Here is a 25,930-nt window from a genome sequence, read left to right as displayed (position 1 = left end):
TGCAATAATCTTGAATAAAGCTTTCCTTACCTTTTAAACAAGTGTCAGAATAATTTTCCTTTAAGGCTCCGAACCATCACCCTTGGTTATATCCACTGCCCTTGGGCAGATGCAGAAAGAATATAGCCCATGGGGATATGGGATGGGAAAGGCTTGTGAAAATTAGGGATCTAGGGACAGACCCAAAGGCCTGGAAGCCCATGAAGAAGTCATGCAGATCATGAGTGTCTTCCATTTATTCCACTGAGACTTGAAAGAAAGGATACCAGAGTCAAAGACTAACAAAACCTAAGAAAGTTTTATTATTAATAATTTCCTCAAACCTTATCTGTTGTTCAAATCCCAAGGAAAAATGATAATTTATTCAGAATAACACATCTTCTCTATACCATATACCACATATTCTTTCTATTTTCTCAAGGGACTCATAAGAATTAGGCCTCAGGTCTATAAAAGAGGTCACAAACTCTTCTCATGCCATGCTCTGGTGAAATTTTTCTGAAAGGACTTGTCAAGTGTGTGGTCTCAGAACTGGCCTGGGTCACTTGATTTTCTTCACTTTTTATCTCTAGAGGTAACTCCATCCCAGGTTTACAATCTAGACTCTCCTGTCAGTATAAATTCCATTCACCGCCGTGGGACTTTTTTATTTACTCAAAAATGTTCTTTAGATGCCAAGCGATGAGCAATATGGCACCCTTGGCCCAGACTTTTCCAGCCCGTGGAGCAAGTTTCTGACTTTGTAAATGAAGAGGCTCGGCCTTTATCACTCGAAAGGAATGGAGGAGGCATTGGTAGGAACCCGCCTGTCACTGTCAGAGTTGCAAGGGTGCTTGGGAATCACATTAGCATTTTTGAGGATGTGAGTCTGCCCGGGGCTCCTTATAAATACAGCCTGACTCAGCCACTATGTGACTGTCACTTTGGGACATGAGGTGGATACTGTTCTTTGTGACCCTTATTGGGTCAAGCATCTGTGGCCGAGAAAAGTTTTTCGGGTAAGTTCCTTTTGGACTTATTATTTTATTTGGTTATTTCAGCAATATGAGGGCCAAATGAAATTAAAAAGGAATGGCTTGTCATTATACTTCAGGAGGTGGGGGATTGGGGCAGGAGGACCTGGGCTTGTATCCCCCTTTCTCTGTATCATACTGAACAAATACTCTGAGGCCTGATTTCTTCTGAAGTCAGAATTACTGGTTTCCACAGTCCCTCTCCAACTCCCTAATCTGCTAATTCCTCTCCCTCCTACTTCTTATTTGTAAGCTCAGTTTTAGGCATCCTCCATTTTCTTATTTCTACACTGTTGTTATGTTGTTGTTGTTGTTATTTTGGTACTAGGAATTGAACCCAGAGGGGCTTAACCACTGAGCCACATCTCCAGCCCTGTTTATTTTTTTTATTGTGAGACAAGGTTTTGCTAAGTTCCTTAGGACTTCTAAGTTGCTGAGGCTGGTTTTGAACTTTGCAATCCTCCTGCCTCAGCCTTATGAGCCACTGGGATTACAGATGTGTACCGCCATGCCCAGCATTCTTACACTCTTAATTACGAAGAATGACCAGAAATGATTTATTTCTAATTTCCACCATGCTTAAAAGGAAAACCTGGGTCTTAGGCTTTTTGGTCTCACCTCTCTGTTAACGGTGAAGGCTGTGTAGAGCTGGTGCTTTGGCATTAAAGGTTTAAGAGACTTTTCCCTAGCTACAGCTCTGAAAATTGACATGCAGGTACACACACCTGTGTGATGTGTGTGAGTGTGTGTGCACATATGCTCAACATACTCCACGCACAACGCTTGGAGATTTGCAGAGAGGAGATTTGGGAGGTAGGAGAGATGAAAGAGATGCCGTGGGGCCCTGCTAGAAGATTGCCTTATCATAACTCATTACTGCATAATGCAAAGAGCTTTCATGTACATTATCTTTTGGATCATGCAACAACTCTGCCAGGCAGGGGTGTTATTTTCCTCCATTTAAACATGAAAAAACTCAGCCTTAGAAAGGTTAAGGAACCCGCCCAAGGCCACTTAGCTGGTAAGCAGGGGAGCTGGAACTCGGCATGCAAAGCCCATACGCTTTTTCTGTAACACAAGTTAATCTCCAAATAGAATCCTCTAGCTCACTGGTCTATCTGTAACTATTAGTTTACTTTCTATTATACTATCTGGTTAAAGAGACATTGGGGTTGTTTACTGAAGCAATTACATATATGAGATTGAGTAATTTTTATGACTCTGTTCATACCTGTGTCTCTACTGCCAAATAGCTTGGAGGGGTTAGACGTAGCAGGAGGCCAGGGAAGGAGATTTTTCCACAGGCAGCTCAGCAGTAGATGTGTCATTACTACACCTGCTGCTGTGTGGGCTGACGCATGGAGCTGTCAGGTTCCCACCGCAGCTATGTGTGTGGCTGGAAAATCTCTATTTCTCAGGATACATTCCTTCTTATGATGCAGTGGGCACCCGGGCTGAGATGGCGGGGCCTAGACTGCTCACTGCAGGAGTTTGAGCAGAAAGAGCTGTGTACCTGAGCTGGTTGCAGATGGTTTTAACCAATAGTGTCATCCTCACTCCATAGTAGGGAACCCAGAAAAGGAGCAGCCATCCTCCCTAGGGCCCAGTGACCTATCATGGTTACCCAGCTCAACCAACGTTCGGAGCACAGGCAAGCTGGTCTCCAAGCATTTGAGATTAGGAAGCCAGGACAGAGGTCGCCTGATGGCTGTGAGGATGATGGTTTCTCCCCATCATACCATCTTCTTCCTTCTCACTTGGCTCTCCTACCCGCCCAGTCTCTCTTGTACTGTTGGTATCTTCTGTCCTGGTCTTTGGTCATCTTAAGTTTGGGACAAGAGCCAGGTTGCTGGGAAGTGTGCGCAGGGAGAGAACAGGAAGCAGTTGCAGAACTGGTTCGAGTATCAGCAGTAGCCTGCAGGCCTCTAAGAGTTTTGAGAAATTGTCTCCATATTGTTCATGGTGGCTGCTAAACCTGGTTAGGGACATTGGTGAGAGACACACAAAGAATGAGCCACTTGACGGCCTGTTTGATAATAAGGGGAGGGATAGAAGCTCAGTCACCAATTCAGTTATTGACTGTCCAGAGCTTGGGAGAGGTGTGAGGGTCAGTGAGAGGACATCCTCAACATGGCGTTGGCAGCAGCTGGGTGGTAGTGGGTATTGAGGAGGTCTGTAAGAGCCATCAGAACACTGGTGTGGAGAAGGAGGGGTGGACATGGCAACCTGCAAATTGCAACATGTCCCCTCTTCCAGGAGAATCTTCCCTCCTCAGAAAGAGTTCAGTCAAGGTTGAACACCCTTCTAGGTAGCAGAGGGTTCAACCATCTACACTCTCATGACCTGGAGTGGGCATTTTCCAAGTAGGGACAAGGATAACGAGGGCAAGAAAGTCTGTCCTTTGTGTGGCACATGCTTTGATTTTAGGTATTGATGCACTGACATTCATAAAAATAATTTTAAATCCTAATATCACTGCCAATTTTTAGCACTGTCTGAAGACTCTCCCTAACTTTGCCTCCTCTGGTTAGGGAAAGCTTCTTGGGTAATATGAATCGGTCTTAAAGACTAGGTGGGAGATTGCCAGAAAGATAAGGAAAAGGAGTGGGATTGTGGGCAGGAGCGAGGTGTGCAGAGGTAGACCAGGGCAAGAGCACAGGGCAAAGGTGAGACTTCAGTGTGGCTGGAACCCAGAGGGTGGGGACAGCTGGAGGAGAGGCAGAGGGAGGGGACTTCATTCTGTGCCAGCCCTTTTGCCCCACCTCCTACACACTACAGATGCTTCTTTAACCTCTGTGGCTTGGCTGATCAGGGCATGAGAAAATGGGCTGTGGACTCTTAATGTCCCTCTTTGTTTTCTCTTCTCATTCCTTCTCTAACCCCTCCTTCTTTGTGATTGCTCTAGCTAGTACTCTTATAAATGCCTAGTTTTGCCAATGCCCAGGCTTCTTCTAGAATTTTCACTTTGAAGACACCACTTTTTCTGGAGTGTTGGGGGTAGGTTATGACAGGATATGAATTCAGCAGACTACTCTCAGCCCTCAATCAGGAGTAAGGATTTCCCTTCCGATTTAAATCTATCCTCCTTTCCCTGCAACCAAGGCTTCTTGCCTGTGTCAGAGAAATGCTGGTCTGACTCTCCATTTTCTCAGGACTGTAATCCAACTCTTAGCAAACCTGATGGGTTCTGTATTAGTCCATTTTTTGTTGCTATAACAAAACACTCGAAGCTGGGTAATGTGTAAAGAATAAAGAGGTCTATTTAGCTTACAGTGCTGGAGACTGAACGTCCCAGATTGGGTGACCTCATTCGTTCAGTCACTGGTATAGTCCCTCTGTCTGCATCACAGCGTGGTGGACAGCATCATAGTTGGAGCATGTGTGAGAGGGAGTCACATGACCAGAGTTTTAGGGACCAGGGTCACTCATTTCATAGTAATTCGCTGCCTTGGGCTTAACTCTGTAAGATCAACATTAAACCCTTTGGGGTACCCAGTAGGCCCCATCTCTTAAAACTCCTACTACCTACCAACATGGCTGTAATGGGGACCAGTTTCTGAGCACTTGAACCCTTGAACACTCGGACCATATCCAAACCACAGCCTCTTCAGACCGAGAGCTGCCTAGCCAAGGCTTCTCCACCTGGGCCCTCAGCAGTAGTTAGCTGCCCACCTCCAGGACCCTGAGGGGACTGGCTTAGGTGGGAGGGGAAAAAAAGCTTGGGCACTGACATCTTCTCCAAACCAGCTACCTGCAGTGAGCCTTAACTCCTTGGGACTGGCCAAGACCCCATGAAGAGCCCTCGGAACTTTCCAGAACCAAGTGAAACCCTGAGGGTTCATCCAGACTGAACCAGTTTTCTGGTGAGGGGTTGCCACGTGAGGCTGCACGTTTAGCTCCCTGTGACAGAGCCATTTATTCTGTCAACAGGTCCTTCAGCCCACAGCCCTCTCCAGCAGCTCTTCCCGCATTCACTCGTGTCAAAGGGATGACGCATGTGACAGCGTCGAGTGCGGATTCATTTGGTCCGTCACCTAGCAACGTCCTAATGGCTCCCCTGGCTCCCTGAGCAGGCCGAGAACACAAAGGCAGCTTTTCAGACCTAGCCTTCTCCCACCCACGCAGGACTTTGGGGGCTCTTCTCCTCCGCTGCTGCAAAAGCTAAATAACATATACAAAATAAGTGCAGGAAAAACGGCAAAGGGGGCTGCGGCTCGCAGGCCCCTTCTGGGCCCTCTCTGGCCCCGTGGGCAGCAGTGCATCCCAAGTTCAGCCTCACACCTTGGGCTATATTCAGTTTCCTTCCCAATGGAGGTTTGTGTTGGACTCTGAGACTGAAGGGAACGGCGAGCACCCAGCGTTTCCCTTCTTCTCTTCCCAGGATGGAGGGTCTGCTCCCTCATCCAGTCTTTCCCAGCCTGGAGATTCCACCAGGGTTTCAGCCCTCACCCTGACAGTGAAGAAGGGCTTCTTTATGTCTCGAGTTAGCTTTGCATGTAACTCAGGAACATTCCTTTCTGTAAAAATATATATGTTTTTCATTATAAAGTAATATGACCACATTACAGAAAACAGATACAAGGGAAAAAAAGTAAGTCATCCATAATCCCACGACCCGAACTTGAGCGCTGTCAGCATTTGGGATATTTCCGTTGTCTGTTTTTCTTCCAGTGCATCTGCTTTTTCCATACTTGCAATCATGGCACACATACAATTTTGTGTCCTGTTCTTTCACTTAATATTCCCCTTAAAGTTATACCATAAGCACTTTCTTATATCTGCCACGTAGTCTTATTTTTAATGGCTATACATTATAACCAAAGACTAGACCATTTCCTCTCGTTCGGCCCAGTTCTGTCTGGGATAGTGGGCTTGGGGTTTATTTGCCAGCTGAAAGCTCCCCATTATCTTTTGCTTTTCCCCCCACTTCTCCAGGGACCAAGTTTTTAGGATTAATGTCAGAAATGGAGACGAGGTCAGCAAACTGACTTGGCTAGTGCATTCGGACAACTTTAAGGTATGTGCTGCTTCTTAGTCCTCTTGACTATTGTGACTTTGGTGGGAGAGGAATCTTGTACTATTGGCAATGTTATTTTTATTCTGGAAGATTCTCTGGGTACAATCTTGAATTAGTAAACAAGCCATTTAAACAATCAAGAAGGTTGAATGGGAAAGAAGAGCTATAGATGACAGCAGTGTGGTCCGGGGAGATAGGAGGCCTGAGTCGTGGTCTCTTTCCTTCTAGCTGCCATTGACTTACTATTTCTTGAACTCTGCCAGGTACTGTTGATTGAGTGGATCTGACCTGCTACAATTGTGACTTGGGCAGAATTCTGCCCCTTGAGGACTACCTTCCCGTGGTGCTAGAAGAATGAACTTACTGTGTGTTTTATTGGAATTGTCCTTGAATCTGGTTTCACTTCTGTTCTTTTCAGCTCAACTTCTGGAAATCTCCCTCCACCTTGGGCCGGCCTGTGGATGTCTTGGTCCCGTCTATCAGTCTGCAGCCAGTCAAATCCTTCCTGAAGTCCCAGGGCTTGGAGTATTCAGTGACAATTGATGATCTACAGGTAGGTAGAACATGGCCTCTCACTGGTCTTGCATAGGACCAAGTGGCCAGTCCAGAATGGACCTGAGAGATTTTCAAGGTCTTGTGTTGTCTTTCATCATTTCAAAGATGAAGAAGCTGAGGTAAATAGAAGCAAATTGCAGTGACTTGTTAGAGGAACAGCATTGTAGTAGACAGGGAAACAGAGATCTGGCCCCAGATTCCGATTTTGCTAACTACTAGTGCTGTGTCTTTGGACAAGTTTTTACACTCTCAAGCCTCCATTTACTCATCAGTAGAATGGTAATAATGATACTTAACCTCATGTAGTTTACTTGGAAGATTCTTTAGTTAAATGTATGCAAAATGTCTGACAGTATCTGGCACGCCATAATAAGTAATCAGTCCCTCTCCTTTTTCTTATTTGAAGTTAGGAGCCAGTGGTGGGGTGTGGGGGGTATTGGAGACCAGTCATAAGAAATGCCCTTTTGAGAAAGCAAGAAAGTCCCCAATAGTCCCCGGTGGAGGGAACATCACCATCCAGCCCCACGACCTGTATTGAACAGCAGGACAGTGTCTGGCTCATGCTCTCTCCTTCACCGAGGTGGGTTATGGACTAATTGGTGATTTGGCCCGGGAGTTTCCTGATGGCGTGAGCAGCTGTGAGCTTATTAATCATCCTCACATGTCACAGACATCTGCCAGGAACCTTCAAAGTATGAGTGGTTATAAGAATTTCTTTGTTTCTGAATGGTTTCCCAAGCTGTGCATTTCAGAGGCACTGGATACCAGATGCAGGCTGATGTCTCGAGATTTCATACTGGAGAAAAACCCAGTAGCACATATGTTGCTTCCAAGGAGTAAGTGGGTTTTCAATGGGGTGGCTTAAATTGGACACCGAGAAGTAAAGTTTGATAGATATTTGAAAGAAATCTGACCCCCCTTTATTTTACTTTTGGTGCAAAGGGCAGGATAGTTCATTTTTTAAAATTGTACCACACGCATCATGACGCCCAGCATACACATGATAATGGCTTTTTCTCCTGGCATTGATGTTGCAGTATTTTTGTATACTGAAATGTTTCAACAGAACCAAGAATATTAGGGAATGAAGATCTCGATGAAACGAACACTGGTCATTCTGTTGTCCCACCCTTGTGGAATTCATTTATACCCTTTAGAAATACGGTCTTATCATGTGATGTACTGATGAAGTACAAAAGTTCTTTAAGAGGTAGGCAGCCTGAACTTATATTTCCCTGTGCTTTAATCTTCCCTTTGTATAGTTTAAGTGATGTGATCCCCTTTTAAACCTTGACATTTGTGCTGCTTGGCGTGCGGAAGGAGGCCTCATCTTGGCCAGCCTGTGTACCAAGATACGGTAGGAGAAACACGATCCATCCATGGATCACGTCACCATTTTGCTGTGTCTGTTTTCAGGCCCTTTTAGATAATGAAGATGAAGAAATGCAACACAATGAAGGGCAAGAGCAGAGCAATAACACCTTCAACTATGGGGCTTACCATTCTCTGGAAGCTGTAAGTGTTCCAGAGCAGGTTTAAGGCCAAGGTCTTCTGTCTCCTGAATTTTGTGACTTCTCTTCTTAGGAGGTATTAGTCTTCATCACAATATCACTTCACTGTGGGGCTATCATTTCCAGTCCTTGCATACTTTAATTCCTTTCTAATTCATGGGCTGTTTAACTCCTAGTAGCACCTAAGGACCTGGTGAAACACAAAGTGGACCTTATTTTCCACATGTGTCCTTCTTTTCTCAAGCAACTTAGAGAAAACCATGAAATAATTGCAATCATTTCCAGTCCTTGTAATTCAACCTTCTTCTCCCCCATCATAATCCCTCACCCAGAATAAAATGTTACTTATTCCAGGCAAGTAGACAAGTGGTTATTTCCAAGGTTAACCAAATATTTCCACTCATTTATCATGATTACTTATAATGTATATTTGTTCCATAATGTATTTTGGTGCTGTGTTTAGTTAGAAACCACTTTATATAGATGTCTGACTTTCAAGGTAAGCCAAACTTTCAAATGAAAAACTTGGAGCAGAATAATTTCATATGATATTGGAACTTAAGAAATCAAGAGGGACTATGGAATGGAACTGAATGAATGGTATAGTTCTTTAGGGTCCTCTTGTATCTCTCTCTTTCTTTTTTTTGTCGTGGTGCTGGGAATTGAACCCAGGGCCTTGTGCAGGTGAGGCAAGCACTCTACCAACTGAGCTATATCCCCAGCCCTCCCCAGTATCTCCTTCATTAGTCTGCAAACTTTGCTAGCTCAGGCATGTACCCCATATTGAAATTGTTCTTCCCCCTCATCCACCTTAATAAGTATCATTCTTTATGTACAGACATGGTGTTCCTGGCATGCTTTTCCCAAGACAAATACTTTAAGTTGTTTTTCTTCTAGATGAGGGATTATTTCGAAGGTTGACCAGCTATTTCCACTTCTTTCCCATGATTGTCAGTAGCTTTGTTTATTGTGTACACTTCCAACCACACTGCCCCTTGATCCCTCTTGTGACCAATGACATACATCTGCAAAACAGCTGGATAAAGTTAGGAGTTCAGTCTCAGGCCATGGACAAAAGCAGAGCTCAGGGCCCACACAGGGATCAAACCATGACGTTAGCCTCATTAACGTGGGGCCTCTCTAGCCCCACTAACCAGTTGCAAATGTCATCCAGGGATCCAGAGGGACCATCCCCTCACCTGCTGGAGGCTGGGGCTCCACTTTCTCAACCACTTGCCTCTGGTTTCTCTAACTTTAGGTGCCCTGCAGTCTGGCTTCCAGCTATCTCTTGCTCCCCAGGAGGGCTTTTGCTGTGGATGGGTTTGCCATAGCCTTCCTGTTTCAATTCTTTCAAAAAACATCTTTGAAAAGCTCATATCCTACAACCACGTGGCTTTCTTAGGTCTCTGGTGGGAATTTCACTTTTGTTTCTGCCAGGCATTCCGGTTCCAGATCCTTTGTGTGTGTTGTGCTGGTGGTTGGCAGTGTGAATTTGGATTCCACATCTGGAACATCTTGTTGTAACTTTTCCTGGGTGAATCTCTTTCCTCTCATGCCCAGGGCAGCCCCTCTGCTTTTCCTCTGCTCTCTAGGGAAAGAGTTTCCAAGGCCTTTTTGTGACCACACATGCCCATCTCCAGCTTCAAGTTCCAGCTCCTTGTCCCATGCTGGGTCCTAAGCCCTCTGCTTCTCTCCCTTGTTGACTGTGAACCCCCAGCACCTGAAAGCTCCTCTCCTCTCTTCCACCCTGGTAGTGAATTCCCTCTTCATCTCTGGCACCTACAATTTTCCCTCTGTAAGCTTTCAAACTGGCTGCAAATCACCTTCCCTGTACTTTCTCTGGCTTGCCTGTGTGTTTGGAGGGCGGATTCTTGCTTCTGCAAAATTTACCATTTACTGCCTGTCCACAAACCCTGTAATACTGTTTTTATTCAATACCGATTGAACATTTTGCTCCTATGTATAGCTCCTTCTTCCAATCTTATGAACTAAACAGATTTGTTTGTTTCCTTCTTCGGGCCTTCAAATGATTTGAGAAACTAAAATGAATAAACTCCCTTTAAAATAAACTTCTTTTCCCTCCTGCAAGTGATGTATTCTTAGACACTATTTACAGCTCTCTATCTCTTGCTCTGGTGAAGTCTTTAGAGAAAGCATTTCCAAAGCCTATTCCACAGTAAGCAAGATGGCCTATTAGGATGGAGGAGAAATTATTACAACCTCTGTGTCTTTAAAGATAATGCATATAACATATTGTGTTGTATGCATAAACATGGTACATGCTAAATTGATTATTTCGTTGGTGGAGAAAGTGATTGCATGTTTGGTGAGGTCTTCTGTGAAGAACCTTGACCAGGTAGGGCTGCTCTGATGTTCCAATCCAGACTGCACAGAGTCCCACCCACACTTTGTAGCGGTAGCTGTTAATCTGAGCCTCTCCACTCTAGGTGGGTGGGCTACTATTTTGTGGACAAATGAAATGTGTTATTCTCTAGAAAATTGTAGAAAGGGACTCTTTAAGCAGTTCCCTATATAAGCATTCCCTGTCGATTATATGGTCAACTCCAAGGTTAGGGCCCAGAAGAAATCCTGAAGACGGTGACAAGATAAAGTTCACAGATTTGTTCTCTGAGAGCTGAATACATTCTAAAAATGTCCTTGGGTGCACTTTTCCTACACTTCAGATTTACCGTGAGATGGACAACATTGCCACAGATTTTCCTGACCTGGCCAGTAGGGTGAAGATTGGACAGTCATTTGAAAACCGGCCGATGTATGTCCTAAAGGTGAGGCGCCCATACCCTTCAACGCGTCCTGACTGGCTCCTCATGTCCTCATGTCCAGGACTCACCCTTGGGCCCCTGAGAGAGACAGCTCTTTAGACCTTGACTTCAGGGAGGAGAGTGAGGCTAGGAGACTTCCGGGGCTAGAATCTGATCTGATGGAGTCACATGCTTTTGTGAGGCAGGTAGAAGGAGCACACCCCTTTTTAAGTTTTGGCAGAAAGAGTCAGAGGAGAGAGGTTAGCATTCCAGAAAGCTCTCAGAAAGGCCATGGCCTTGCCTTCAACCCCACCTTCTGTAAACAGCAAGATAAGTTGGGTTAGGCCTACGAATTCTAGTCTGCTTTTAGGGCTACTTATTGAAAAAGCAACCAAGGAAGCTAATTTTAGGGTTGATGTAATTTTAAGCCCAGGCTCTGATCCTTGGCTGCACGAAGCCTAGTTTCCAGATATTTCTAACAGATTCAGGTCTGTATTGGCAAAGAAGGTAGAGAACTATGACAATGCCATAAATTACATAAATAATCTAGTTGAATGAATAAAAAGGAATTTGGGCATATAAACCATGGAACAACTGATGGTGCTCAGAATTGCCAAACCCTTAGCTTCATATAAGCCCCAAAGAACCCAGGTTTTTAGCAAGTTATCTATCAGTGGGAGGGAGACCTGCCACTGAGCTGGTTTCTTTAAAATAATTACAATTAGATTATTTGCCCGGTCTGATGGAGATCCTGGCTTCGTTAGTACCAAGCTACGACCCACAGGGCCCCCACACTATGGCAAAGGCAGGAGCCAGAATTCATTACTGTCATTTACAAAGAGCCATCGTGAAGCCCTCTTCTTCCTAATTTGAAACCGAATTCATTTATTGCATCAGCAAAACAGCCTGGTTCATGCACCCTTGTGTGTCTCTCTGTTGGGATACCATTTGAGGTCTTTCGAGAGACATACTATTATCTCTAATCACACCGGCATTCGAATCCACAATAACAATTGTTTCTCTTTCCATTTGCTCCCAATGCTGGGGAGGTTCAGGCTGCCCGGAGCTGCAGCCAACCAATTAAGCTCCCTGGTCACGGATAAGCCCAATAAATAGACAGTGCCCTCAGGAACATTTGGTCTCTGAATTATCTTAAATGAATTAAATGAATAGGAGCGAGTTGGGGAGAGGAGAGGTGAGTGGAGACGCGGGCAGGCGGGTCATTTTCTGGTCTCTTTTCCCTTCTGCAGTTCAGCACAGGAGGCGAGCAGCGGCCGGCCATTTGGCTCAATGCAGGCATCCATTCCCGCGAGTGGATCTCACAGGCCACCGCCATCTGGACGGCAAGGAAGGTTATGTCGCCTGGTATTAGCCAAGGATTCTGGCGGGCCCCAGGGGCCCCTGCAGCATCCCACATGGCTGGGCCCTGGGGATGAGGTGGGAAGGCGCGCCGGTCACCCCAGTAGCCTGGGGCCTTTTCAGATTGGAGAAGTAAATGGTCAAAGACCTGTTGCCAGCCGAGTGTGGCTGAGTGACAGAATGGTAGCGAGCAAGCTGATGGAACCACAAGAGGGGCCTGAGACACTGACCCTCAGCGGCCCTGTGAGGGGAGCAGAGAAGCACTCAGTACTAGTCAGATGAGCTTTGCCTTTGGCCCCCTCCAAGTCCCACAGGCCCTCAGCAGGGACCTTAAGCTGCCTCCAGGCCCTTCCAGAAAGTGTTTTGGTAGGGAGCAGTGTTTTAAACCTGTATGTGGAGGTCATATCTTCCCTACTCCTTCACTGGGGGCTCATATTCTTAAAAGATATTTGTGTGATTCCCCCCACTCTTGGAGGGAATGAACAAAACAAACACCCCAGGATTCACTGCAGTTGATGCTGTCATGCAGTCATGTCCCCAGGTCTTGAGGAGCTCGGAGGGCTTTTTATAGACAGCCATGCCCATGGGGACAAGCTTCAGGGGGTGGACACTGTTCTAGAAGCATCCATTCTTGGTGGGCACTGGGCATCTCATGAACATGCCGTTAGACCTAGCAACCCAGCCTGCTGGGGTGTAGCTGACAAATGCCTTGTCTCTGCTTAGATTGTGTCTGATTATGGGAAGGATCGAGCTGTCACCTCCATCTTGGAGAAAGTGGATATTTTCTTGTTGCCTGTGGCCAATCCTGATGGATATGTGTACACACACACTCAAGTGAGTAACCCCGAATGGGCTGAACTTGGAGTGATACTTGCCTATCAAGTTTCTAGCTTTGCCAGTACCCTTGGAGAGAACTTCCACTAATGTGCATGTTATGAACTTCCTTGGGATTTCATATTCTAGTCATTCTCAGAGCTGAGAATCACAAGGGAATTTTTTTAAGAGAGAGAATAATTTAAGGAACTCCCTATTATGAGCCTTGATCAATTATCAACATTTTCTCAATCTTTTATTCGTCTTTTTTCTCTCCCACACAATTTTTTCTTGATGTAATTTAAAGCAAATCCCAGACATCATGTTATTTTACCCACAACTACCTTAGTGTGCATCTCTAGGTGATGATGATAATAATAATAAAAAATCCGAAAGCCACTACATTGCTGTCACCTTTAAAAAATTGATGGAAGTTCTTTAATATCATCTAACACCCCCAATTGTCTTTAAAATGTCTCTTAGGAGTCAATTTGTTGAAGTCAGGATCCAACAAGGTCTGCACGTTGCATCTGCATGTTGCTGCAGTTTCTTTTATTCTCCATCAGCATCCCCACTCATCTTTTTAAAATGTCATTCATTTGTTGGAGAAACCGAGTAATTTCCTGTATAATGTCTCACATTCTGAATTAGGCTGATGGCTTCTTTGTTGTGTTTAACTTACTCCCTTATTTCCCAACCCAGAGGGAGTCTGGTGGATTTTTAAAGCAAGAATGAAATAGGTGTAGGTGATCGTCCTGGCTCGTCATGGCCCCGAGTCTCATTTCTGCCGAAGCCAGTATTTATTCAGTGCATTCAGAAGGCATCAACTTGGTTCTTGCATATATAATTCTTATCAGGGGATTTTGGGGGCATTCCTTCTTTGAAGCCAAAAGTGCAAACTCTTCCCTCTCTGAGGGAATGAGTGCAAACTGCCCCATCGGCGAGGACTGGACTCAGATCCTCCCTCCCCCAGGCACAGCTGCAAGCAGCTCATCCCATCTCTGGTGCTCATCTCCAATGTAGCCCCCCAGAAACCTTCACTGCTTCCATAGACTGACCTGCCTCTGGGTGTTTGGTGGCTTTTTCAGAACCGATTATGGAGGAAGACACGGTCCCTGAATCCTGGAAGCCGCTGCATTGGCACTGATCCAAATAGAAACTGGAATGCGAGTTTTGCAGGTAGGTGGGGGAGACAGTTTCAAATCCTACCACCATTGGCGGAGCCTGTCCCACTGGTGTCCTGAGCTGGTGGCGAGGGAACCTGTTCCCACTCTGGTTCCATTGCTCCGCTCACTGGGAGACTTAGGGCATCCCTGAGGGTCTCCTGGAGGATATGTTCTATTTGTTTTGTTTTAAAAATTTTTATTGTTGTAATTTTGAAAGGGAATGGCTGAGTAATTTTTGTCTTCCTGGGAAGACAGTGGGACAGAGTATATCTTTGCATTGTGATTACAATTATGCTATTTATTTTTTTTTGGTGCTGGGGCTGAACCCAGGGCCTGTGTATGGTAGGCAGTGTTTTACCACAGAGCTACACCTGATATACTGATATTTTAAAACTATTCTCATCTTAGATGTATGAATCCAAGGGAGCAATTAGCACTGTTACCCTAATAGACCAGATCATGTTGTGAAAATTAAATTCCAGCAGTTATTCTTAACATGTAAATATGAACCTCAGCTGCTTGCTGTCATGGAGAGAGAATGAGAATTGGTGACCTGGGTTCTGAGCTCCAGCTATTTAAAAACCATCCTGTACAAAATACCAACTATGTGCCAAGTACTTTAACATATATCTTGTTTTTAACCTAGTGGGTGGATTTACTACCTGAAATAAGACAACTGAAGCTCAGAGACAATCTCAGGATTGTATGGCTGATAAGAATTAGGATCTAAGGGGATGTGTTGTGGCTCAGTGGCAGAGTGCTTGCCTAGCATAGCATGCATGAGGCACTGTGTTTAATCCTTAGCACCACATAACAAAATAAAGGTTTTCTGTCCATGTACAATTCTCCCTCCCGCACCGCAAAAGGAAGGAAGGAAGGAAGGAAGGAAGGAAGGAAGGAAGGAAGGAAGGAATAAATTAGGATCTAAGCTCACCTTCCATTTCCAAATCCAGGTAGGTATCTTTTACTATTCCACAGCTATACAGACGTTTTGTTTTTAATGGACTTCATTTACTTGCATAGAAACGCCACAAAAATCACTGGGGAAAAGTGAAAGGGGCTGATACCAACGTGGAAACTGAGGGCATCAAAGCTAAGCCAGATATTCCCATAACTGGGGTGTTACACACACATGTGCGTTCTCTCTCTCTCTCTCTCTCTCTCTCACACACACACACACACACACACACCACACCAGATACCTCTGGGAGCTGTGTTGTGAAGCAATACAGAAGGCAATATTTCTAAGTACCTGTCAAATAACCAGGAGATTTTAGCCACAACAATAGATTATTTTTGGCAGCAGTTGGCTATTAAGATCTGAACCAAGAGAATAAGTTGACACCAGAATAAATGGAGTCATTTTCATTATTTATTGGTATTCATATTAATTATCTAGAATACTTATTAATTACAACTCATTCTCAAGCATGATATTAATTATTTATGACAACTGCTATTGGCACAATATAAGGTCAACTCTATCCATTTAAAGAAGTCCCAACAATTTTCCTCAGCCGCGGTAGATCTAATACCCTCCCCTGCCCTCCCCGGCCCCCTCCTTGCAGTCTGCATATACTATGGACTAGTTCTTTGGGGTATCTGGCAGTGGTCTGCCCAGTGCCAATACCTCCCACCCCTCTTTGGGGTTTAGCACCCTCGTTTCTATTTTTGTAACCTGTGGGTTATTATTTTTGGTTGGCTGTCCCCAACAGGAGAGGGAGCCAGTGATAACCCTTGCTCCGAAGTGTACCACGGCCCCCATGCCAATTCTGAAGTGGAGGTGAAATCAGTGGTAGATTTCATTCAAAAACACGGAAATTTCAGATGCTTCATCGACCTGCACAGCTACTCACAGCTGCTAATGTACCCCTATGGATACACTGTCAAGAAGGCCCCAGATGCCGAGGAACTGGTGAGTGACGGCTGGCCTCCACTTGGCCCTGGGCCTGCTTGACCCTTTGGGTGCTGCCAAGGTGACTGATCTACAGCTTTAGAGGGAAAGTCCGGGGGCCTGGGTGGCTTCATTAAGAGCTTAGACTTCTCTCCCTGCCCTTTGGGATGTGCCATCAGACCTACAGGAGACAGGAGAAAGCGCCTCTTACTCCTGGGCCTGCTGTGAGCTCCAAGAACAGCCCCTGACTCTGCCTTGCCTTCTCACTTGCTTTTCTGACTGGAGGGTGCATCCCCACTGCCTGCCGTGGACTGTGGTCACCACTGTGGTGTGCAGGCGGGGAGATGCCCTTACTCTGGTTAATGAAGAAGTGAAGGAGGGTGTGTATCACAGCTAGTGGTGCTCTGTGCCACACACAGTGACTCACCCCAGAATGGGGAGGACACTTTGGGAGGGATTGGCAGGAGCAGGGCTGGCATCTACACACCACTGCCTCTGTGCTGGTCTGGTTGACCACACCCCTCTGCCCAGGCTACTGCCAACCTGCTAGCCTCCGTGCTGAGGATGCCCCACCCGGGCTTAGGGCAGGATGTGGATTAGATTCTGGTCCTCTTTATATAGAACAGCGCTGTCTCCTACTCCGCTCTAGAGCAGCCAGTTCTTCAAGGGTTTCCTCTTGAAACACACTTGGCATTCCCCTCCCTCAGGATACGGCCAGGTGGGGTACCTTTACTGGATTTCTCACCAGGGGCTGAGCTTGAATGCAGCTTTCCAGTTGTCCATGCTTTCAGAGTGATTATGGATCTTCCACCTCCATCTTTCTTTACCTCCTTTCCCAGACTGGATGGAAGAACTGAAGATGTGGTGGAGAAGGATGGGGGGAACCAAGTCTCTTCCTTCACTTGATAGTCCAGCCTTGGGTCTGGTTGGGTGAGAGAGAAGAGACCAGAAGGGGAAAGTGGGGGAGGGCTGAGACTCTTCCAAACGATGCAGTGCAGGACAGTGGGGCAACCCTGGGCCTCGGGATCCATTCTAACTCGCTTTGCTGATTCCTTTCCCAGGACGACGTGGCAAGGCGTGCAGCCGAAGCTCTGGCTTCTCTATCAGGCACTAAGTACCAAGTGGGCCCAATCTGCACCACTGTGTGTGAGTACTGGCTGTGCAGAGGAGCTGTTCAGAGTGCTCTGAGAGGAACAGGGAGTGGAGGGAGCTGCCAGCTAGCCTGCCTGCGTTGCTGACTGGTTTTTGTGGGTAGTGATATAATGACTTTCTGTCAAGCCCGTGTGACAGCCATTGTGGGCAGTCACCTTCATCAACCTCACCACCATGCTCTGGTATTTATCATGTGCCCTTGATGAGTTAGGTCCTGTTGGCTGGTAGAATCTGCACTCCTCATCTGACCCAGCTTATCAAAAATTCCTCAAACCCATCCTTCCATTTTCAAAGGAAACCCATCTTTGTATTGGCAGACAGATGGCGGTCCTGGTAGGGGTGCAGGGAAGACCCCCTCCCCTCATTAGAAATGAACATGGGTGGTCCTCCCGACAATGCATAGCATCTAGCCCAAAACAAAACAAAACAAACAACAACAAAAGGCCAAGCCCCCAAACCTGGTGTTGAGGCTCATTACCTACAGCCTCATTTTGAAGAAATACCCTTGTTCTGGTTTCTCTTGAGTGGGCAATTCACTCGATTCCTGCTGAGAACCCACCAGTTCCCTTATTCGGTGAGTCTGTTTTCAAATGTTCCTGTTGGAAAAAATATCATAGTCCAAGACCCCAGCTGTAAACAGAAAATGTCAATGTGAGCATAAACAGGGGAAGTAGAACTCTGATCCCTTTTAAGGTAGTGTCCCTTTGGTCCCCTCTAGTGCCTTCTCTGTAAGCAGTGTTCCAACCATTGGTCCCCTTCAGAGTCCCGAGAAACACACGCTGGTTTATTTGTTTTCCTCTTGGGGAGTGGAACTCACTGTCCCACCTTACCTGATGCACTCTCCTGGTGTCCCTTGAGACCTCCTGTTCTGGGAAGTGCTCCATCCCACCCGCGGGGGCCCCCCTCTGGACTGGAATCTTAGCACCCTAGTCTCTATTTCATATGCCAGGAGCAGCATGAAGCAGTTAGCAGGAGGCTGGTGTTTATGTTGCTAATTGCAGCAACAATCCATTAATTATTCATGGTTTATTGTTATTAGTGTTGTTAAATGGGAACTCTTCAGAGTACACATCTGGGAGACTTTCTTCACCCTCTGCTTAATTAGTCAGAACTCAGCCAGGGACTGAAGAGACTTAAGGAGATTTGCTAGCAGCCTGATGAAGAGGTCTTCTCAAAGAGCTTCGTAGGTCAACAGGGTTCTGGTTTTTGAGTCAGACACCAGTTTAAATTATGACTTGTCCTCCCACATCAAACACATACTTTTTCCTAGCCTGAGTGGTGCCCAAGCCTAGAGAGAGTCACCAGATGCCTCCCACAGAAGAGGAAGAAGGCTCTCCTGAGCAAGTCCAGGAGCTGTAACATTTACCACCTCTTTCAAGAGCCTATCTTCTGGGTTCTTCGTGGGCCTTCTCTGCCCTCCTTGCTTTCCAAAAAGCAATCAGTTTTTTATAATAACACTCTAACCCCAAGGGTTCTGGCATGTATTACATAAATAGTTGGCATTAATTTCTTCAAGTGCTGGGCCTTTTCTTAGACTAACCATTTTAAGGGAAAATAATTCTAAAATGGACTTTGTACTTGCCCACTTTCTTAAACTAGGCATGTGGCAGAGACCTAAGCCCCTTTCTTCAGATTAAGTGGTTTCCTGAACATTAGTTATTATGTTCTGTAGACCTACTATGCCATTTTGGAATGTAGGATCCTTCTGATAATTTTCCCCTGCCTGTTGGGCTTGTCTAATTCTTCTTCTTTTTTGTTTTAAAGTTTGTTCTATTTAGTTATACATGACAGCAGAATGCATTTTGATTCATTGTACACAAATGGAGTATAACTTTTCATTTCTCTGGTTGTACATGATGTAGAGTCACACCATTTGTGTATTCATGCTTATACATAGGGTAATGATGTTTGTCTCATTCCACCATCTTTCCTTCCTCTGGCTCCCTCCTCTCATTTCTCTACACAATCCAAAGTTCCTCCATTCTTCCCTTATCGCCCCCACCACCTGGTTATATATCAGCATCCACTTATCAGAGAAAACATTTGACCTTTGGTTTTTGGGGATTGGCTTATCTCACTTAGCATGATATTCTCCAACTCCATTCGTTTACCTGCACATGCCATAATTTTATTCTTCTTTATAGCCAAATAATATTCCACTGTGTATATATACCAGTTTATTTATCCATTCATCTACTGAAGGGCATCTAGGTTGGTTCCAAAATCTAGCTATTGTGACTTGAGTTACTATAAACATTGACATGGCTGCATTACTGTAGTATGCTGATTTTAAGTCCTTTGGGTATAGGCCAAGGAGTGGGATAGTGGGTCAAATGGTGGTTCCATTCCAACTTTTCTAAGGACTCTCCATACTGCTTTCCAGAGTGGCTGCACCAATTTGCAATCCTACCAGCAATATATTAGTGTCCCTTTTCCCCCACATCCTCGCCAACACCTATTGTTGCTTGTATTCTTGATAATAGCCATTCTAATTGGAGTAAGATGAAATCTTAGGGTAGTTTTGATTTGCATTTGTCTAATTATTAGAGATATTGAACATTTTTTCATGTATTTATTGATTGTTGTATATCTTCTTCTGTGAAGTGTCTGCTCTATTCCTTAGCCCATTTATTGATTGGGTTATTTGTGATTTTGGTGTTAAGTTTTTGGAGTTCTTTGTAAATTCTGGAGATTAGTGTTCTATGTGAAGTGCATGTGGTAAAGATTTTCTCCCACTCTGTAAGCTGTCTCTTCAAATTATTGATTGTTTCCTTTGCTGAGAAAAAGCTTTTTGTTTTGACTCCATCCCATTTATTGATTATTGTTTTTATTTCTTGCGCTTTTGGGAGTCTTGTTAAGGAAGTCAGGTTCTAAACTGCCATGATGAAGATTTAGACTTACTTTTTCTTCTGTTTGGTGCAGGGGCTCTGGTCTAATTCCTAGGTCCTTAATCCATTTTGAACTGAGTTTTGTGCAGGGTGAGAGATAGGGGTTTAACTTCATTCGATTGCATATGGATTTCCAGTTTTCCCAGCACCATTTGTTGAAGAGGTTATCTTTTCTCTATTGTATGTTTTTGGCACCTTTGTCTAGTATGAGATAACTGTATTTATGTGGGTTTGTCTCTGTGTCTTCTATTGTGTACCATTGGTCTGCCTGTCTATTTTGGTGCCAATACCATGCCGTTTTTGTTACTATTGCTCTGTAGATAGTTGAAGGTCTGATATTGTGATATCTCCTCCTTCGCTCTTCCTGCTAAGGATTGATTTAGCTATTCTGGATCTCTTATTTTTCCAAATCAATTTCATGATTGCTTTCTCTATTTCTATGAGGTACATCACTGGGATTTTAATTGGAATTGCATTGACTCTGTATACTGCTTTTGGTAGTATGGCCATTTTGATAATATTAATTCTGCCTATCCAAGAACATGGGAGATCTTTCCATCTTCTTAAGGTCTTCTTCAATTTCTTCAGTGTTCTGTAGTTTTCATTGTAAGGGTTTTTCACCTCTTTTGTTAGATTGATTCCCAAGTATTTTATTTATTTATTTTTTGAGGCTATTGTGTGAATGGGTAGTTTTCCTAATTTCTCTTTCAGAGGATTCATCACTTATGAATAGACATGCATTAGATTTATGAGTGTCAATTTCATATCCTGCTACTTTGCTGAGTTCATTTATTAGTTCTAGAAGTTTTCTGATGGAATATTTTGGTTTCTCTAAGTATAGGATCATGTTGTCTGCAAATAGTGATAGTTTGAGTTCTTTGCCTATTTGTATTCCCTTAATTTCTTTGGTCTAATTGCTCTGGCTAAAGTCCCAAGGACAATGTTGAATAGAAGTGGTGAAAGAGGGCATCCCTGTCTTGTTCCAGTATTTAGAGGGAATGCTTTCAGTTTTTCTCCATTTAGAATGATATTGGCCTTAGGCTTTGCATAGATAGCCTTTCCAATGTTGAGGTATGTTCCTACTGTATCTATTTTTTCTAATGTTTTGAGCATGAGGAGGTGCTGTACTTTATCAAATGCTTTTTCTGTATCTATTGAAATGATCATATGATTCTTAACTTTAAGTCTATTGATGTGATGAATTACATTTATTGATTTCCGTATGTTGAACCAACCTTGCATCCCTGGGATGAACCCCGCTTGATCGTGGTGCACTATCTTTTTAATAGGTTTGTGTATATAATTTGACAGAATTTTGTTAAGAATTTTTGCATCTAAGTTTATGAGGGATATTAGTCTGAAGTTTTCTTTCCTCAATGTGTCTTTGTCTGGTTTTGATATCAGCTTCACATTGTCTAATTCTTACGTCTGCTTTTTAGAGTTTGTAAAGTCTCCTTCCTTCTGTCTGGCTTGCACTGCTGTGGGGCCAGCTGCCTCCAGCAGTCCTTTGCTTCTCTTCATTTATTCTGATCTACTAAGGGCTTGGAAACAAGTTCTGACTCACAGGTAACTTATAAGTGTTAAGAATTATTTATCATCACAAATTACTGGTAAACATCTCAACTGTCCATCAGGAGCATGCCAGATAAAAACATGTTTGGTATATTCATATGATGAAATGCTATGAAATGGATCTATGTATGCTAATAGGGAATAATCTTTAATTACTAGTTGAAAAGCACAGCGTACAGAACAACGTTAGTAGTATGTTCCCACGTGTGTCTGGAAAAATGAGATAGGAGGTGAACATTGAGCAGGGAATAAAGTGAAGCTCATGACCTTGATCACTTTGACCTCTGAGCAGATGCTTTTTTGCCTCATTCCAGAATCTTCAATGTGTTCTGAAATACTTGAGTTTTCCATATAAAGAACCTCTAGAAGCTTCTGGGATCATCATCTATTTTTGCTGAAGCATTTTCTCAGGGTAGAAAATCTGTGGGAACGGCAGAAGGACTTCTGAGAGTGGAGCGCAGCCTGTTTTACCCTTAGGGAATGCGTAATGTCTATGCGGGCATTGTCTCTAGAAAAATTGCACATGCCATCTTGAGAAACAACTCACAGAAATAATAGGAAGGCAAAAGAACCATATTTTCATTTAACAGACATTTATATTTTCATTTAATGTTAATAAAGCATATGAATCTGAAGTCGGTTGAAGAAAGCATGGGCTTTATCATCAGATGGACCTGGGCTTACATTCCAGAGCTACCATTTCCCATTCATATTTTCTTAGATGAATTACCCTTCCTGAGCCTGGATTCCCTCATCTGTAAAATAAGGACAGCAATACCTTCCTCACTGGTTTTTAAAGATTGCAAGATCATAAATGTCAAGTTTCCAACATAATGACTGGCTCATGCTGAATAAATAATAGCTGCTATTGACATCATTATTTTATTATTCAAGATCATCTACCTTTTGAACTTTTAACTGATTTCTGCTCTGGTAGAGTTTGGGAAGAAGCAGAAAAACAGGCCTCCTGTCTCTCTCAAGCCTTTTGGCAAAGGGAATTTTCAAGGAATGTTCTTCCTGTCTCTGTATCAGTTATCTCGTGCTGTATATATATATAAAAAAAATCGTAAAACTTAGCAGCTTAACACAATAAACATTTATTTTCTTACACTGTTTCTGTGGGTCAGGAATTTAAGAACAGCTTAGCTGGGTGGTTCTGGCTCAGGGTCTTAGATGGATTAAGATATCTTCCAGGGCGGCAGTTGACTAAAGTCTTGATAGGGCTGGAGGATCTGCTGGTAGGGTGACTCACTTGGGTGCCTGGTGAGTTAGTGCTGAGTATTGCTAGGAGTTTGCAGTTCTTTACCACATTAACCTCTTGATTGGGCTTCTTATATCATGGCAGCTGTTTTTCCCCAGAGCAAGGGACCCAAGAGAGGGCAAGGACAAGCTGTAGTGTCTTTCACGACAGTTTCGTTTTTGCCATATTCTGGTAGTGGCACAAGTGAAGCCAGCCCTATTCCATGTGGAAGAGGACAACAAGAGGGCACAATTCCAGGAGACCAGGGTTGTTAGGGCTACCTTGGATACTGCTGACCCTGCCCCACCTCTGTAAAGATTTTGAGTGACCTGCAGGACCAAACAGTGAGTTCGTGACAGGTGGGGTGTAAGGATCTCCTATCTGTTGATTGGAGACTAGTGTAGAACTTCATGATACAGGACATTCTAAGACCTATGGCTGGAGCCAGAGGTTATGTGTCAGCAGCCTGATGACTTGCAGAAAGAGCTCTAGATCCTGAAAGAACTCCAGGCAGGCAGAACTCCTGGCCCTTTCCTGTGGAATCCTGAAGGAAACCGGGTTTCACTGGTGTTTTTTCTTTTGACTTCCAGATCCAGCTAGTGGGAGCAGCATCGACTGGGCATATGACAATGGCATCAAGTATGCATTCACGTTTGAGTTGAGAGATACAGGACACTATGGCTTCCTCCTGCCGGCCAACCAGATCATCCCTACTGCAGAGGAGACCTGGCTGGGGCTGAAGACCATCATGGAGCACGTGCGAGACAATCTCTACTAGACAAGGAGCCCCCTGTCTACACTTCTGTGTACCCATAAGCACAGCAACTGAGGCCACTCTTAAAGGAGCCCATTCCTTCACGTTGAGTCAGGGCGCTCTGGCTCTGTACAGAACACAGGCCAGCCCGCTGCAGCCCTGCTCCTTGGAGTTCACGCCTTCCATGGTGTACCTGGGAGGAGCACCTCTGCTAACCTGCTGTGCCTAGACCTGCTGTATGGCTGAGCTTTAGGCTGCACCTTCTTCCACACGGCTGATTGAGCAGGCCACATGCAGGGCAGCATACCTCTACCTCATTTCTAGAGCTAAAGAACATCTCTGGTGATTCTCTAGCTCCTTCACATCTAGCCAAACCAGGCACCTGACTCTGGTGGGTGTCCTACAGGAGTGCTATGGGAGACAATGCTTGTTTTAGTTGGGTCTCAAAGATGACATAGAGCTTCATTGAATTTCTTTCAGTCCTTCCAAAACATTCTTCTCTTCTTCCCCCTCTCCTTCTCCTTCTCCTTCTTTCTCCTTCATCTTCTTTGAGAGAAAGTCTTGTTATGTTGCCTAGGCTGGCCTTAAGTTCCTGGGCTCAAATGATTCTCCTGTCTTAGCCTCTTGAGTAACTGGGACTACAGGCACACCCATCATGCCCAGCTTAGGAACATATCTTTCTTTGAGCAACAAATCCTATAAGGTCTCCCCTCCATCTTATTTGGCCTGAATACAAAGCAGAGACTCTCTTCCCGTCACTAGATAAGAATTTCCAGATACTGCAGTTCTTATCACTTTCTTCCCTTTACTGGGATCCCAGAAGGGGACCCGTGTCACTATAGGTGCCACTCACCCAGGATCATGGATGAAGTGGTGGACTAAATTGCAGGATTGCTCAATTATCTCCATCTGTCCTAACAGACTCATCTCCACTTTGCCTTTTGAACTTACTTCAAAGATCTTGCCCTCAGCCTTCACATCCTAAATCATTCCTCTGGCCTGGATAATCTCACGGTCTCAGTGCTTTCCTGTTTGTGCTCTGGTATACCCCGCGTTTCCTTCTGTTTTCTTTTACTTTGGTCTTTAAAGTTGCCTTCTTCTGTTGTGTATCCTAGACCACAAGTACCTACGTGGAACAAGAATTTATCAGTCAGATGCCTCTTGTTCCATCTCCTCAGCACGTACCATCTGTCCTTTTTTTGTTTTGTTTTGTTTATGTTTTTGCTATTTTCAAACATGTCTGTAAATCTCAACCTTCTGCCTAGGATTTGTGCAGCATCTGGTGTGTGCTCAGAAGCCAATAAATATTCAATATGAGTCTCATGATCATCCCCTATTCTTCGCCTTCACCTGAATGGAACTGAGCCACGGTTTTGAATATGCAGCCCTTTATAATGTCAAACGTCAATTTTAATCCCTGTCCGTATCGCATGACATGTAGGAAAGCCTCCTTCATCAGGCCGAGGGGCCTCCAGGGCAATGTTACCTTGGTGATTTCACTCAGGTCTGGGGTTGGTTCTTAGATTTTCAGCCCAGAAGCTTGATATTCTTAGTGTCCATGTTGATTAGACCCGGGGATGCTGACTCACGCCTTCAGAGCCCAGATGAGGCAGATGATAAAATCAGAATATGAATTTATTAATTTACATCATGGCATGTAACTGTTTAATGGATTGGATCCTCACGTCGGCCTGAACAGTACATTCTCAGTACATTCTCTCCCTGTAGGCAAGATACATGGGAAGCCAAATGATAATCAGAAGGTTGCTTAGTGAGTGGGCGTCAGAGCAAGGAAAGTTAATTACAGTCTATGATTAGAATTTTTAATGGCATCCAGCTCTAATAGCATGATATATCTAATTCTATAACCAGAACACACCTGCCAGCCAGCCAGCTGGTCACTTGTGCTTGCTAGTCAGGGCTCTCTCAGATGGGACGGTGCCTTGGGAGGCACGACAGTGCTGGCTTCTGTGATCTGCCTGTACCCTGGTTCTGTTTGTGACCTCTGCCCTTGGATTGAGACTGTCCTTCCGAGTCCTTAAGGGAGAGATTTCTTAAACAAGACATAAAAAGCCATAAAAAGAAAAGGAACAATACTTGTGACTATAATAAAATCAAGATCAGTAAAAGACACCATCCACAAGGTGAGAAAACAAGTTAAAATGTACAAGATATCTACAGTATTCATAATACACACAGCAAAGAACGTGTGATAAAAAAACAATAAGCACAAA

At 44.4% G+C, this 25,930-nt stretch overlaps 1 protein-coding gene across 1 annotated transcript; it reads left to right on the top strand.

The window, feature by feature from the left end:
- Window positions 1-875: 875 nt before the first annotated feature.
- Window positions 876-25,019, top strand: CPA4 (carboxypeptidase A4). The gene is made up of 11 exons (XM_079152414.1): window positions 876-998; window positions 5,949-6,030; window positions 6,449-6,583; window positions 8,002-8,100; window positions 10,781-10,882; window positions 12,109-12,210; window positions 12,941-13,051; window positions 14,119-14,209; window positions 15,912-16,111; window positions 17,152-17,236; window positions 23,533-25,019. The coding sequence occupies exons 1-11, from the start codon at window positions 931-933 to the stop codon at window positions 23,718-23,720; spliced, it is 1,263 nt and encodes a 420-aa protein (XP_079008540.1). The 5' UTR covers window positions 876-930; the 3' UTR covers window positions 23,721-25,019.
- Window positions 25,020-25,930: the final 911 nt, after the last annotated feature.

Source organism: Sciurus vulgaris, assembly GCF_902686455.1.
Source record: "Sciurus vulgaris genome assembly, chromosome: 8".
NCBI lineage: Eukaryota > Metazoa > Chordata > Mammalia > Rodentia > Sciuridae > Sciurus > Sciurus vulgaris.
The sequence above is the reverse complement of the archived record's forward strand: the minus strand, read 5'-3'. Positions and strand labels throughout refer to the sequence as shown.

What these genes read in the sequence shown, in the direction of transcription:
- CPA4 (XM_079152414.1), top strand. Translation starts at nt 931, where the DNA reads ATGAGGTGGATACTGTTCTTTGTGACCCTTATTGGGTCAAGCATCTGT. An exon ending in TGACAATTGATGATCTACAG is followed by an intron (nt 6,584 to 8,001) that starts GTAGGTAGAACA and finishes GTCTGTTTTCAG; the next exon opens with GCCCTTTTAGATAATGAAGA. An exon ending in CTTACCATTCTCTGGAAGCT is followed by an intron (nt 8,101 to 10,780) that starts GTAAGTGTTCCA and finishes CCTACACTTCAG; the next exon opens with ATTTACCGTGAGATGGACAA.